General features: G+C 49.5%; 2 protein-coding genes across 7 annotated transcripts in view; one reads left to right on the forward strand and one right to left on the reverse strand.

Moving 5' to 3' along the window:
* Positions 1–7,630, reverse strand: part of ate1 (arginyltransferase 1) — a 50,730-nt gene extending 43,100 nt beyond the window's left edge. For 3 of the 6 annotated variants that reach the window (XM_066693826.1, XM_066693823.1, XM_066693822.1), the window contains exons 1-5: positions 5,194–5,371; positions 1,800–1,863; positions 1,554–1,616; positions 1,355–1,458; positions 89–346 (exon numbers count right to left, since the gene is read on the reverse strand). In XM_066693826.1, coding sequence (XP_066549923.1) covers positions 89–346; positions 1,355–1,458; positions 1,554–1,616; positions 1,800–1,863; positions 5,194–5,293 — 589 coding nt within the window. In that variant the 5' untranslated portion in view covers positions 5,294–5,371. Of the gene's footprint in view, positions 1–88; positions 347–1,354; positions 1,459–1,553; positions 1,617–1,799; positions 1,864–5,193; positions 5,373–7,507 lie in introns of those variants that run through there. The other 3 variants (XM_066693827.1, XM_066693825.1, XM_066693824.1) reach the window with 2 other exon arrangements.
* On the forward strand, positions 7,605–13,787 carry nsmce4a (NSE4A component of SMC5/6 complex). The gene is made up of 11 exons (XM_066693828.1): positions 7,605–8,259; positions 9,314–9,584; positions 9,692–9,772; positions 10,182–10,312; positions 10,421–10,569; positions 10,657–10,756; positions 12,086–12,176; positions 12,279–12,373; positions 12,468–12,516; positions 12,840–12,925; positions 13,065–13,787. Exons 2-11 carry the CDS (start codon positions 9,374–9,376, stop codon positions 13,128–13,130), a joined length of 1,059 nt encoding a protein of 352 aa, XP_066549925.1. The 5' UTR covers positions 7,605–8,259; positions 9,314–9,373; the 3' UTR covers positions 13,131–13,787.
* Positions 13,788–15,759: the final 1,972 nt, after the last annotated feature.

Consider the following 15,759-nt stretch of genomic DNA (forward strand, 5'->3'; position numbering starts at 1 on the left):
TATGAAGACCAGGCACAGCAATGCCAAGCACATGTCCATGGACAGAGCCATGCAGGTGCACTGCAGGAAACGTTTTAAGGCGGCTGACCTGGTCTGGGGGCTCTGGTGGCCGGGCCGGGGCCAGGCGTGGTTGTGGCCGTCTCGGTCCGCTCTGTGGTCGGCTCACAGGACCCGCACTTCTCGGGCGTCTCTGCCGCCGTGGTCTTTGAGGCGACGCCCCCTGCCGTCTCTCGCTCCTTGGACAGGGGTCCCTCCACGGAAGCGCTGACCTCCGACCTGCAGGCCACCAGGGTCTCTCGTACGCCTCCATCCTCTTCCTCGTCACACGCAGAGTCCATGGGCTCCCCTGGAAGGAGAGGAGACGCAGCATGGGTTCTGGACTCTGGGATAGTTAGCAAATTTGTCAAATTTGCAGATACTAAAATAGGCGGCTCAGCAGATACAATCTCAGCAGCACAGGCTATTCAGAGGGACTTAGATAATATTCAGGTGTGGGTCGACACCTGACAGATGAAATTCAATGTGGACAAGTGCAAGATACTACATGCAGGTAACAGAAATGTCCACTATAATTACACTATGGGAGGAACAGAACTAGATGAAGTAACGCACGAGAAAGACCTAGGAGTCTACGTGGACTCCTCACTTTCTCCATCCAAACAATGTGGGGAAGCAATAAAAAAAAGGCAAACACAATGTTAGTATATATTGTCAAAAAAGTAGAACTGAGATCAAGGGCAGTGATGTTCAGACTGTACAATGCATTAGTTAGAGCTCATCTGGATACTGTGGACAGTTCTGGGCTCCACACTTCAAGAAAGATATCGCTGCTCTAGAGGCAGTTCAGAGGAGAGCAACCAGACTTATTCCAGGTCTGAAGGGAATGTCCTACTGAGAGACTGAGGACCTGAACCTTTTCACCCTGGAACAGAGGAGACTACGTGGGGACTTGATCCAAGTCTTCAAAATCATGAAAGGCATCGAGCACATCAAACCAGAGGAGCTTTTCCAGATCAGCAGGGACACACGCACCCGGGACACAAATGGAAATTGGGCTTCAAGGCATTCAAGACAGACAACAGGAGACACTTCTTCACACAGAGAGGCGTCACAATCTGAACAAACTCCCCAGCGATGCGGCTGAAGAGACAATTTGGGAACATTCAAAAACAGACTGGATAGGATCCTTGATCACTTAGTTATTAATGGACACCAAACGAGCACGATGGGGTGAATGGCCTGTTCTCATTTGGAAACTGTCTTAAGGTCTTACAGTCAGGAGTCGACAAACAAACAGACCGTGGCCGTGTCTGCAGAGCTCAGCTCAGCTCAGCTCCCCCAAGGCCCAGCTTACCGTCACACGGTCCCGTGGGCATCTCTCCCTTGGCCAGGAACTTGCTCATCTTCTTCAAGATCTTCTTGTGTGTCTTGGAAGGTTGGAAGTTCAAAGACTGACACCTGAAGTCAAACAGACAACCAAGTCACGTCAGGGGTCTGTCCTCAGAGCTCGGGCCACAGGCCGCCCCGTTCAGAGTGGAGGACAGGCCGCTCACCTGATGGTGTACTGGGGACAGCAGGTCTGGTTCATGATCGGTTTGTAGACGTACTTCCCGCTCCTGCGCAGACAAGAAAAGAGACGTTCACACACAGCAGGTACAGAAAGGCACAACAGGCACACACAGACCTTCACTCGAGAAGAGGAGTTTGAGTTTATTCCCCTCAGATATTTCTCACTGTAATAATTGTTCTTGAAAGGTGTAGAAATGGCAGGGACACTATGCACAGGCACAGGCACACACCTTCTCCAGCCCCGGTCGATGAGGTCCTGATAGTCCTGGACAGTCATGGTGTGAGACCACATCCCTGGAACAGAGCACAGACAGCCCGAGTGAAGGGATGAATGAATACAGCAGCTGCCCCCCGTCTCTCGTCTCACTCGCCCTGCGAGGCCGCTTTGGATTCGTTTGGTTTTGTTTCCAAATTCCGAAACACATAAACAGAAAGATATAAATAAGAAAGTGAAGCAGGAGTTTGGGGCGGTTAAGGGACACCTGACCGGAGGAGGTGAGGGGGTCCCTGATCTCTACGGGTTCAGAGGTCAAGCTGGCCACCAGCCACCGCGTTCCTGAGAGCTGCAGAGGGCGGGGGGGCTTTATTAAGCAGTTTCATGAACTTTTGTTTGTATGAACAAGAATATCGACGGGACCCGTCCTGTTCCCACAGCCAGGGCAGCGATGACGTCCCAAGGCCCCTGCCCTCTGCCCCGGCCCCGCTCTCACACTCTCTCGGGAAGCAGCAGGAAGTCAGAGCCGGGCCCCCAGGGGACCGAAAGGGAGGGAAACTCGCTCTCCCCTCTGGTCACTCGCTAACCACTGGAGTCCAAATCAGGGAGGAAATCAAAATATGTTTGATGTGTCCAGGTTTAGTGAAACGAGCTGCAGGTTGTGTAGAGAAGGGACAACTCACTCCTGCCCCTTTAACTGAACTGCTATCCATGCCAGATCCCTGACAGGAGCAGAGCAGTTATACAACGGCAGACACACCAGAGAGGAATGGGGTGGGCATGCACACACTCACTCGATCGCATAGAAACAGACACACACACACACACTCCCAAAAACACATACACACTCTCACACACACAGAAACAGACACACTGTGACTCACACGCGCACACACAGAAACAGACAGACACACACACTGTCACTCACAGACACACTATCTCTCTCACTCACTCTCACATACACACTGTCACTCCCACAGACGCACAGATTAGGAGACAATCACATTAGTGGTAGCAGTTCAGGTTTAAATTGGTCCGCGCTTCACCGAGTCCGAATCAAACTCTCAGCTGGCGGTTCAGCTGCTCCATATTTTATGCCCCATAATTACATAAGCAGTAATACCGGACACAGGGGGAATTACCGGACGCCGCGCTGAAGGTCCAGACCGTGATTAGCCAAGATTAGCCGGTGTAGCCACTCAGGTCATTCCTGAAGAGCTACACCACCGAGTTACCGTTTATTTATAGCCCAGAATGGCAGCTCTGTGGAAATACAGAAGGCTGCCCTCTGTACCATGCAGCTATTTATAGTTTTAATTTTATGAATGGCTTTAGCATGGATTGAATGCCTGGGAAACAGTCACAGGAAAGACGCTATCCTTGTGAATACACGTTCCTAGAGTCTGACGCACACAGACACAGACACGCAGACACAGTAGGCTATCCCCGGTGTCAGGGCTGTGCAGGCAGGGTTGGGGGAGCACACAGTGGGGAATGCGAATGTTTGTGAACAGGGTTTCAGGGGACAGCAAAACCAAAACAAAGAACAAACAGACGTAAACGAAAAAAAAAACGAAAAAAGGCGAACTTAACACAGACACGATAACGAGAACAAACGCACGGCCGCCAAGTAAGCAACCACAATCCAGAAGAACAGTCTAAAGTTCACCAGGGTAGTTGCGTCTCTGTACTCTCTCTGCCGTTGCCCTCAGGTGCTCAGCGCCCTGCCCACGGAGACGTGCTCTCTTGAGACAGGGTGACCAGCCTTCTGTCCAGGTCTACAGTCCAGTCTCTCCAAAGCACAGAAAAGTAGGGGCTCTGACCTGGCCTTAGATTGTGTTTAACAGTGCACACATCTGCACACCCGTCCTGCACAATTCCACACAATCTCCTGATCTGAAGGCAGCCCCACAACAGCCCTCGCAGACCTCTGCGTCACAGGACAATACCCTGTGGGTCAGGAGCCCTGCAGCACACACCTGCACCACCCCCCCGCCATCACTGTCACCAGAAACAGGAAGTGCAGGACGTGGTGCCCCGGGCGGCACAGAGCCCCAGCCAGCTGCTCTGCGAGATCGGCGCCGATAGCGAGAGGCGCCTGCTGAGCAGCTGGTCTCTGTGCTCCACCTGCTCCCGGAGGAGCCCTCAGCCACACCTGGCACCGACCGGCACCCACGAGGCCCCGGGAGCCAATGCACCAGAGCCCGAGACACACCCGGCTCAGCGCTGTCCTGGAGAGGCAGAGTGTGAGGGGCGCTTCGTCACCGCACCTGGTTGGTATCTGTCCATCTCAGGGGACTGTCACTCAGACTGCCTCAGAGACGGGAAGAAATGGGTTGCATCTGACACACACCTCAATCACAATGAGTGAAGAACTACAGAATGAAACAGTATGGCTGCTAACCGAAACACAGACAAAAATAATAATGTTCAGCGAATCTCCACTCTGGTCATTAAGCTGTAACAATTAAACACACGGTGTTGCATGTGTGCGCCATTACACTACACTACACTACACCACCACCACCACACAGGGGACTGGGCACAGCGCTGACCATGACAGGACTGTCTGTGTGTGGAGGACTCTCTACCTCTCTCTCGGGTGGACTAACCTACTCAAACTGTGTGTTTGTATATGTGTGTGTTGTATGTATATATGTATATGTATGTTTGTGTGTGTAGGGGTGTGTAGGTCTGTGTATGTGTGTGTGTGTAGGGGGGGGTGTATGTATGTATGTATGTTTGTGTGTGTAGGGGTGTGTAGGTCTGTGTATGTGTGTATTTATGTGTGTATGTATGTATGTGTGTGTGTATGTATATGTATGTATATGTGTGTGTATATGTATGTGTGTATGTGTGTGTGTGTATGTATGTGTGTGTGTGTGTGTGTATGTATATGTATGTATATGTGTGTGTATGTGTGTATGGATGTGTGTGAATATGTATGCGTGTATGTATGTGTGTATATGTATGCGTGTATGTGGGTAGGGGGTGTGTATGTGTGTATGTATATGTATGTTTGTGTGTGTGTAGGTCTGTGAATCTGTGTATTTATGTGTGTATGTATGTGTGTATATGTATGTGTGTATGTGTGTATGTGTGTGTGTGTGTGTGTGTGTGTTTACGGTGGATGTAGCTTTGATAACAGCAGTGACAGTCTTTGCTCACATACGCAAATAAAGATAAAAGACAAATTTAAGTTTGCAATATCGATAGCATCACACACGCAACACAAACAACAGAGCCCGGTCACACCCGCGGCACAGCCGGCCAGTGCGCTCCGATCCGGGTGACAGCGGACTGATGTGCACCGCGGCGGACTGAGGACCGGGCGTCGCGTCCGATCACCGCCCCCTTCCCAGACACACGGCACCGGGGCGCTCGGGCCCGGCGGAGCGCAGACACTTTACCGTGGGAGAAGCTGCCATCTTCGCGCTTGCAGTAGCCGCACCGATAGCCGTCTCCTCCGCCGAAATACTCCACTATTGTGTAGGAAGCGCCGGCTGCCATCTTCGCCTTCTGCCTGGGACATCGACGGACCGGCACACTTCCCAGCGTGCACCGCGACCGCACACCTCCAGCGAACCGGCACACTTCCCAGCATGCACCGCCATCCCCCATCCGTACCATCGATTCTATATATCAATTATACGTAAACATTCGGACTAGCGGCGCTTCCGCTGTGTGCGGCAGCCCGAGGTGCCACAGCGCCCCTAGTGTCTCCAAAATGAACCTGACGTCTCGGAGCGACTTGGACCTGTCTGAGCCACAATTAAATAAGTGGAATCTAAAGTATCTGCAGATGCTGTATTTGCATGAGACATTACTGTTTGCATGATATATTAGTACTAATAATACTGTACTAGTGGAATGCAAAACCTTGATATGGCACAGACTTTGTTTGGTTTACAGTTAATTGTTTAAAATCTGTAATGTTGTGTGTATAATTGTATTGTATAATTGTAAGTACAAACTCCAGAATGTTTTTTGTTTGTGTGTGTTCTTTATTATTCAAAGACTGCTGGGGGTGTAATGTGCCAGGTAATCTGCATGTACAGTTTGGTCCATAAATACACTCACCTAAAGGATTATTAGGAACACCGTACTAATACTGTGTTTGACCCCCTTTCGCCTTCAGAACTGCCTTAATTCTACGTGGCATTGATTCAACAAGGTGCTGAAAGCATTCTTTAGAAATGTTGGCCCATATTGATAGGATAGCATCTTGCAGTTGATGGAGATTTGTGGGATGCACATCCAGGGCACGAAGCTCCCGTTCCACCACATCCCAAAGATGCTCTATGGGGTTGAGATCTGGTGACTGTGGGGGCCAGTTTAGTACAGTGAACGCATTGTCATGTTCAAGAAACCAATTTGAAATGATTGGACCTTTGTGACATGGTGCATTATCCTGCTGGAAGTAGCCACCAGAGTATGGGTACATGGTGGTCATAAAGGGATGGACATGGTCAGAAACAATGCTCAGGTAGGCCGTGGCATTTAAACGATGCCCAATTGGCACTAAGGGGCCTAAAGTGTGCCAAGAAAACATCCCCCCCACCATTACACCACCACCACCAGCCTGCACAGTGGTAACAAGGCATGATGGATCCATGTTCTCATTCTGTTTACGCCAAATTCTGACTCTACCATCTGAATGTCTCAACAGAAATCGAGACTCATCAGACCAGGCAACATTTTCCCAGTCTTCAACTGTCCAATTTTGGTGAGCTTGTGCAAATTGTAGCCTCTTTTTCCTATTTGTAGTGGAGATGAGTGGTACCCGGTGGGGTCTTCTGCTGTTGTAGCCCATCCGCCTCAAGGTTGTACGTGTTGTGGCTTCACAAATGCTTTGCTGCATACCTCGGTTGTAACGAGTGGTTATTTCAGTCAAAGTTGCTCTTCTATCAGCTTGAATCAGTCGGCCCATTCTCCTCTGACCTCTAGCATCAACAAGGCATTTTCGCCCACAGGACTGCCGCACACTGGATGTTTTTCCCTTTTCACACCATTCTTTGTAAACCCTAGAAATGGTTGTGCTTGAAAATCCCAGTAACTGAGCAGATTGTGAAATACTCAGACCGGCCCGTCTGGCACCAACAACCATGCCACGCTCAAAATTGCTTAAATCACCTTTCTTTCCCATTCAGACATTCAGTTTGGAGTTCAGGAGATTGTCTTGACCAGGACCACACCCCTAAATGCATTGAAGCAACTGCCATGTGATTGGTTGGTTAGATAATTGCATTAATGAGAAATTGAACAGGTGTTCCTAATAATCCTTTAGGTGAGTGTACTTGGACAGTGACACAATTGTCATCATTTTGGGTCTGTACACCACCACAATGGATTTCAACAAACAATCAAGATGGAACCCATAGACATCATCAGATGTTGGGTTTCTTCCCTGGTGATGCTCTGCCAGGCCTGCACTGCAGTGTCTTTAGTTCCTGCTTTAGTTCCAGACTCGAGCATGCGCACCACTGACCCGGGAGTCCTTGCGATGCCACTGCCGGACTGCAGGCTACGGTGGCAGCGGTGCCGGTTGCTGCTGCTGCAACCAGAATTGGGTCGTTTAGCTGCGAAGCACCAGCTCAGCAAGGACGGTGTCAGTTTACCCCTCCGTGCGGGGTTATCAATGCACTTTGTATTAATACAACATGCAGGTTCAAACAGTGTCCGTCCCCGCAGAACCCACGCCAGCCCGCCCATGTGTGGACTTACTGAAGGACACCTTGCCCCGGGCGCAGCCGCAGTAGCCGCAGCGGTATCCGCACCTCCTCCCCCGGCTCTCTACGAGCGAGTCCATCCCGCAGCTCCCCTCTCCGGCCGCCACGCCGCAGCGGAGCCGCAGCGCCCCCTGCAGAGCTCCTCATCGGGAGGCTCGGGAGGGACAGACACCCTGGCGGTGGAATTGGACGGAACATGAACCGATATAATAATAATAATAACATCCGATGCAATAACCGTATTTTAATATCAGTGTCAGAGAAGCTACGCAATGCAGTCCATGTTGTTTTATGTGTAATTGTGTATTTGACTAATCACACAGAAAGCAGTTGTACAGCGTTGTATGAAAACGTGTATTTACTTATAATAAGGACGTGCGGTTATTCCCTTCCGGTGCAGCAGGTCAAGCAGCGCAGTACTTCCGGGTCAGGGGTGACCTGCGGTCTTGAATGTATTGGTGCCGGGGAACGAAAGTAAAAACAGAAATCCGTTGAAAAAGTTGAGGAAGTGAAATTAGTGGCACCAGCGCATGTGCCAGGTCCCCGCCCGGCTGTGTCGTGCTGGCGGTGAGAGTCGTGGAGCGGCCGGGGTGTCAGGCCTGACATCTGCAGTTGTGTGACCAAGAAAACACACAACCTGCACGATTTTAACACACTGTGCACAGCAGCACCGCGGTTTTAAAAGCACGAAGTTTGATCCAGTGGACGGTTCGTTTGCGGAGTCTGTTTAAACAACAACATTCAAAGGTAGGTTGCTGTCTAACTTCAACAACATATGTTTTAACGATGGTTTTAATATAACTAGCGCTCATGTGGGAACGGGACACGTAATGTTGTCAAACGGGAGTGAACACGAACCCCAGTCTGCTGCTAGTGTGATGGTACTTCACAGCGCTGTGTTAATGCAGCTCAGATGTGCGTCCCTGCTGCGCTTTCAAAAGCCATGATTCACTTTTGCTGCTTCAATAAATCGCACTACTACAGCCATAAAGTTGTTCATGCAATAGTTTGCAACGCATCATGTTCATGTTCATTATTAAAGTCCCATGGGGCATCGGAAATGCAGTTTTTGGTCATTTGTTGCGCCGTTGTTCAGGAGGAGCAGTTCACCTAAATTTAAAATGATCTGGAGCATTTGGCTGCTGTTTTCTGAAAGTAAGACAGTATGTATACTAATGGATGCACAAGGAAGTATTTTGGATGTGAATCCTTCGACTGTCTCCTTCGTGCTCTGACATGGGCTTTGGCACAGCGATGAAATCTATCCTGATTGCCCTGAAAACTAACAGTACAGTCCTGTTATCCAATATAAGCAGACAGTACACTGTCTCCTCGGGACTTGATCCAAGTCTTCAAAATCATGAAGGGCATCGACCACATCAAACCAGAGGAGCTTTTCCAGATCAGCAGGGACACACGCACCCGGGACACAAATGGAAATTGGGCTTCAAGGCATTCAAGACAGAAAACAGGAGACACTTCTTCACACAGAGAGGCGTCACAATCTGAACAAACTCCCCAGCGATGTGGCTGAAGAGACGATTTGGGAACATTCAAAAACAGACTGGATAGGATCCTTGATCACTTAGTTATTAATGGACACCAAACGAGCACGATGGGGTGAATGGCCTCCTCTCAACTGGACACTGTCTTATGGTAACTGTCCACCTCAGCTGTGTACGAGGCCACTCGTATCCTGTTGAATTCAGTAGTGAACTGTAGGGCTTTGCTCAATACTCTACGTGTGTGTGCCAAATATGAATTGTCTGTCTGTTTTTTCTCTCATTTGTTTCTCTCTCAGGGTTGTTATTCCCCGTGAGGCAGACGAGGCTGTGGGGCGGCCGGACGGGAGCGGAGGCACATGGCCGAGGCACGGAGGGGCAGTCGGCCACAGGAGGGCAGGATGCCGCAGCAGAATGGGGTCCGGGGGCGTCCGAGGGCGGAGCAGGGCGACGTGGCTGAGGACGAAGGATCGCAGCCGGGGGGGTCCGGCGTCCAGCAGGAGGATGATGACCCCGCCGCTCGCCGGCACATCCGGCACCAGTACAGGGAGCTCATCAACAACGTGCAGCGTGAGTGACCGGGGGGGCAGGGCGGGACAGGGCAGGGCAGCGTGAGTGACCGGGGGCGCAGGGCAGGATTTGCACACTTTGATGCACTGGTTATTGATGTTTTTCAGAGAACCGGGAGGACATGCTGAGCCCCAACAACAACAAACTGACCGAGGCTCTAGAGGAGGCCAACAAGCTGTTTGTGAATGGTAAGGGCCTGGTAATAATGTCGCATGGCTTTCTGCTCATTGCTAGAGGGCGCTGGGGGGTCTGAGTGCCACAGAAACGAGGATACAAAAGCTGCCAGCATTGAGTCTGAAAGTTAAAGAGCGCTAATGTCTCTCCGGTGACTCCGGTCTAATTGTGAATGAAGTGTTGTTTTTCTCAGAAGGACCTGACGGTCAGATCTGCTGTTGTTATTAATGACTCTTCATTGGAGTGTTTTGGGCTGATCCTGGATGGCTCTGGCGCTGCACTGTCTCTGTGGCTTGTTTTGTGAAGAGATGTCCAGTGCAGTGCAGTACAGTGCAGTGCAGGAGCGCCTTCTGTGTTGTGGGCTGTTGTGAGGAGGTTCGCTGTGCAGTGCAGTAGTGACGGTGTGTCTGTGTGTGTCTGCAGTGCGTCAGGCCCGTGAAGCCGCACTGGATGCACAGTTCCTGGTTCTGGCCACAGACCTGGGCAAGGAGAAGGCCAGCCAGCTGCACGCCGAGGGCACTGTGTTCGACCCTGTGGCCTTTGCTGAGCACCTGGTGAGACCGTGTCCCGTTTTCTCTTTTCAATTATTAATTTTGTACTCTACATGTACAGGATGGGAGTCAGTGTGGTGCTGAGCCGAGTGTCTGTCTGTCTATGCACAGCTGTCCTTCATGGGCCTGAACCGGCTGGAGGAGGGGGAGGAGAGTGACGAGGAGGGGTCTGGGGGGGGCTACCTGCCCCGGGACGCCTGGCACCGGCTGGGCAGGGAGGCAGAGAAGTGCTTCAAAACCTCTCCATCCTTCCATTACATGTAAGCGCCTCCGAAGCAAAGTCCAGTACAGTGGATCTGAAGTGTGTGTGTAATCGCACCAGTAACCACGGGTCCCTGTCTGGACAGGTTGGGCTCCTTCCTCCCAGACCCCCCGGCCCCCCGGCAGCGCGTGGAGAGGCAGCGCAGGGCCCCCAGCAAGGAGGAGCGCCGCATCATGCCCACACAGGTATGTGGCCTTCGTGTTGTGTTGTGCTTCATCAGTCGTGATTAGGGATGGGAATTGAAAATTTTGATTGATATTTATACCATTTTCGAGATTGCTTAACTATCCGAGTCTTTTATCGATACCACTATCGATACTTTTCAATTATTTGGTGGAAAGACGAGACAACAATAAATTCTTAACCGAACTGTTATTGCTATTATTGCAAAAAACTGTGAGTCTTTAATTTCTGATTTCAACATAACGTATAACTATGAGAACAGTAAAATAATATATCAGCAGCAAAATGTCCAACACGTTTTTTCCAACAACAAAAAAAATAAATAATATACATAAATAGAATAAATATTATGCTTTACACAAAAAGAAAAACGAATTGACAGCTCTTCCTGACAGCTCTTCACACACTGTGCTCGAAAATTATTTTTCCGTTCACGCACGTATCTAATTTTAGGGGCATATGCGAGTGAAATAGTTGCACTGTAGAGCCTTGAATTGGATTATTATTGTCAACGATGGAGACTTGCTACGAAGGTGGGGTGCGCTCACCATGCATACCTTGGGTGGAGGAGGATGACTGTCCTGCAATGGCAGCCGAAATTGGCACAGTTGCGACCCGAAGACAGTCAAAGGATCTGCATTTTCCCTTTAACTGATGCACAACCCTGAGGTGCTTAATCATTGCTATAGTGTCCCTCCCTTGCAAGAAATTACCTTCGAACATAAATTACATGTTGCTTCCTCCTTATCTTTGGCTTTATTAAAATGTAGCCAAGCCTTTGAAAGCTTATTACGTTCAGCCATCCTAGCAAGCAACGAAATGAGAAATTAAGCGAATTAGGGGGTAACGCAATTAAATTCTTCTTCGTTTAGTTTAAAGGCAGTTGGCCGGCAATTCAGTTGAATTTAGTAATTTTATTAGACAATCGATGCATGTTTGTGCACCAGTGATTTGATTTAAATGACATGACTCTTGTCTCTCCAGACATAAGTTAACGTTACATTATATAACCCACTAGTCTCTATAGCAGTATCGATATGCTCGGACCTTATTGATATTCGGGTATTGAGAAATTTGGAACCGGGTCCATAATAGAACCGGGTCTCGATCCCCATCCCTAGTCGTGATGGTTCCTATCGGGGCAGACTGACAGCTGAGACTTTAGAGAGACACACGAACCAGGAGCGCGTGTGGGGGGGGGAGCTGCGCACTGTCCGGTGCCTCAGCCTTTAGGTGTCTGCTGCGGGAGGACAACTGCACCTCTACCTGGAGTTCTTGTGAGATTAAACAAAATAATTCTAACAATCCACAATTGTTTAATTATTTTGTAGCTGAAGAAAATGGAAGAATCGTACCAGGAAGCAACAGAAAAGGAAGTGGAGAGGATTCTGGCGATTCTGCAGAGTTACTACGATGAGGACCGTGAGTCCAGAGAGAGAGCGCGCTTTGGGTTTTGTGTGCAAGTCACTGATCGGGTGGAAGACTCGGATCACTTCTGACTGCTCTGTTCTCTTTCATTTGCAGCATCTAGTCCTATATCCTACTTCGAGTTTGTGATCGATCCCAAATCCTTTTCCCGCACGGTGGAAAACATCTTCCACGTGTCCTTCCTGGTCAGGGTAAGTGCTGTGCGTCGGGTGGCGGCTCTGGAGGGGGGGGGCGTGATTCTCCTGCCTTATCGTGCTCTGTACCCAGCCTGCTTCTGTCTTTCAGGACGGCCTGGCCAAGATCGAGCTGGACAATTACAAGTTGCCCGTGATCGGTAAGAGCCCCGAGCACTCGGCACACAACCGGGACCGATTCTAGCGCAGCTCAGGACCAGTAGAGCACACGTGCGCTCCCAGGAGAGCGAGTAATGCATCGGAGCATTACTAAACGTTTTAGTGCAATTTCTGCGAGTGGTCTTGTGCCAGTTCCGAGCGTACAATCATTACAACAACCTCAAGTCCGTTACCCAGTACTTCGCCAATTTACTTCAGTGTGTGTGTGTCTGTGTGTGTCTGAGAAGCTGTGGATGGCCCTGTGTCTGTGTGTGTGTGTGTAGCCACCTCTGTGGGCCGTGGTGACTCCGCTGTGTTGTTGCAGCACCAGTGCTTGGGGAGCAGGAGGCGGGGGGCAGCGGCTCCGGCAGGAAGCAGTGCATCGTCGCCATCAGCCCCCAGACCTGGAAGGTGAGCAGAGCCCCGTAGTTACAGCTGTACAGTTACCGCAGTAAAGCAGTCGGGTGGTAAATGCCCGGGACAGCGGAGAGGCCGATCCAGATCTGACAGTCTTCTTCGCTCGGCCCCCCCACCCTCTCTCTCGCTCCAGGAGATCATCGAAGTCTTCCAGATCCAGGAGCCACTGATCCCTGCCCCGCCAATGGTGAAGGAGTGAGGGGCGGAGACGGGCAGCCCCCGGACACGGCCCGCTCCGGTTGTGTGAGTTTAAAGGGGCTGAGCCGAGACCCAGAGAAGACGCCCCCATTCTGCTCTGAGAACTCCAGCCCACCGGGGGCTGCTTCGGAGCATCTCCTGAGGGGAAGCGTGTTGGTGTGTCTGAATTACCCAGCGGGAGAAGGGGGGGTGTGACGGTGAGGGGCGTGAGGGCAGCAGACACTTCTGCAGGCCAGTGATTAGTCCCCCCCAGCTGGCTGGCGTCTGTGTGTGAAGAGTTTATCGCTCTTGTGCTTGTGTTGTGAATGAGAGAGAAAAGGTTTATGCCTGTGTAGCACAGACTTTACGTGAGAAATAAAAGAAAAGCTAACCCCCTCCTCATGAGGGTCCCAATACAACAAATAAAACCCAATCCCAACGCAGGAAAGATGGCGCCGGCCGCAGGGAAGACGACGCCGGCCGCAGGGGTCCGGGGGGACACTGGGGGCTCTGGAGAAACTGTGTGGACTCGGCCTTCATTGTTTTCAGGATTAAAGTGCCTTCAAGCGGCTTCTCAGCTCAATATTTTTATACTTTTTAGTTTTAGTTTTTTTATCAGAATGTTGTATATAAATGTACTGCTTTGGGTACATTGTGATTAAAAATACTATAGAATTCACCGTCGTTGTGTTCATTATTCTCTCTGGTCCGACCCAAGTGGCGGTTCTATGGCCCTCAGGTCCCAGTCCTCTCCCTGGTCAGGACAGTCACGCCCCGCTGGCTAAGGGTGTCTGGGAGCAGAGCGGCCACCTGGACCGTCCCGCCCGCAACCCTGGGGCCCAGCAGCATCTCCAGAGAGCAGCTTTGCCCGGCGCTGCACAGGGGACAAGCTGGAAACAAATCCAGGCTGAGTAATAAAGGTTCATGTGGTGTGGGGAACAAAAGTGGTTAATTTTGGTTAGCGGACATTTCTGACCTGCTGTCATTCAGGTAAAATCTCCAAGGTGGAGCTCAGTCCTTGTACACAATGCTATCAGTGGCTTTCCTCTGCTCAGGTGATGGTCTGATTCACAGGGAAGCAGGCCGGCAGTGCGCTGTGCTCTGGGACCCTGTGTGAAGGCAACGCACTGTGTTGTGTGATTACGCCCCAGGTGTGCAGGGACTGGTCTTGCCTGCTTGGCAAGGGTGTAACAGTAGCTGAAAGTGCAGTGCCAGATGTTCACCCAACACACAACAGGACCCACAAACATCTGAACATGAACTGCTGCACTGTTCTAGTCTTTTATAGCATGAATAATACATCAGACATATTTTGTTTCTTAAAACCAGGGTTGGGGAGTAAGGGAATACAAGTAGGGGCGGTACGCAGTCAGGTTACAGAATTGTGATAACTATTGCAGTTACAGTTGCTCCTGTCAGACGGGTATTCTGATGGCCGATACTTCTTTAAAAGAGACGCAGGCGCGTCGCAGCCGCTCAGCACAGCTCTGCACCCGTGTTAGCAGGGGTTCACCTCGGTGAAGTACAGCAATGTTCACTTCCAAAGAAACAACACTGAGCCGACATTAAAGTGCAGCGTGCTACCACGGCTCTGCTCCCAGGACTCAACTGCTGGAGGGAAGGTTTTATTTGTTAAATGTGTGCAGCCGTAATGCAATTATGCTTGACATGCGAGTATAAATGCGCATTTTAATACAAATTATAATAAATACGATGTAATAATTACATTCGTTTTTTATGAAAGCATAATAATAAGCATTTGCATTGTATTTGCAAGTAATCTAGATTTAAGATAAATCCATGTAAATTACAAATAGTTCCTGTGCATCCCGTGTCATGTGACCTTAACAACAAAATACTTAATTTAATACCAATATAATAACTTACAACGTGTTCATCGTCTAAATCCAAACTAATCACACAGGCTGAAAGAGCTAGGCCTGGCGTGGCGTGATCTTTAACGGGCCGTTTAGGAAACCAAATGCACAACATCATCCCTCCTCGTTGATGCGTAACAATCCCGCCTTAATTGCGTTGATTTCAAGGTGTGTTTTCGGTGCCGGTGGATTGAAACTGCGATTCTCATAAACAATACATGGCATTTAAACCCTCTTTATTATAGCACGTTGCTTGATCCGTGTATTTCCACAGATAGGTCACAATAAACTGTAGTCTTCATAAGCATTTAACGCACTTACAATTTACAGAGAAGATACCTATTTCAGTTTTCAAGAAAATATGTTTCACAATATCAGTGATTAGCAGAAAACTGAAACCGGCGAACGCGATACACCTCCTTCTGTGACATGAACACATTATTGATGTCTGAGTTATGTCGGTTTGTAAAAATGTAAAGGGTATCAAAATGCAGTTCGCTTGTTTACAAATGCATCCGCTACTGCAGAATGCAAAGTATAAATATGCATGAAAATTCAACTGACGCAAATCTTAATTACCATTTTAAATGTTTGTACTGTGGATAAAAATAAACAATTTCAATCTGTCATCTATATTAGAATGTGTAGTACATTTTGTTTCACGGCTTTTGTTCTTTAATAAAGAAAAGTATTCCAAAAGTAATCTAAAAGTATTCTGATTACGTTACTCACTGAGTAATGTATTGGATTAGGTTACTGATTGTGTTCAAAGGT

This window comes from Amia ocellicauda, chromosome 20 (assembly GCF_036373705.1).
Source record: "Amia ocellicauda isolate fAmiCal2 chromosome 20, fAmiCal2.hap1, whole genome shotgun sequence".
NCBI lineage: Eukaryota > Metazoa > Chordata > Actinopteri > Amiiformes > Amiidae > Amia > Amia ocellicauda.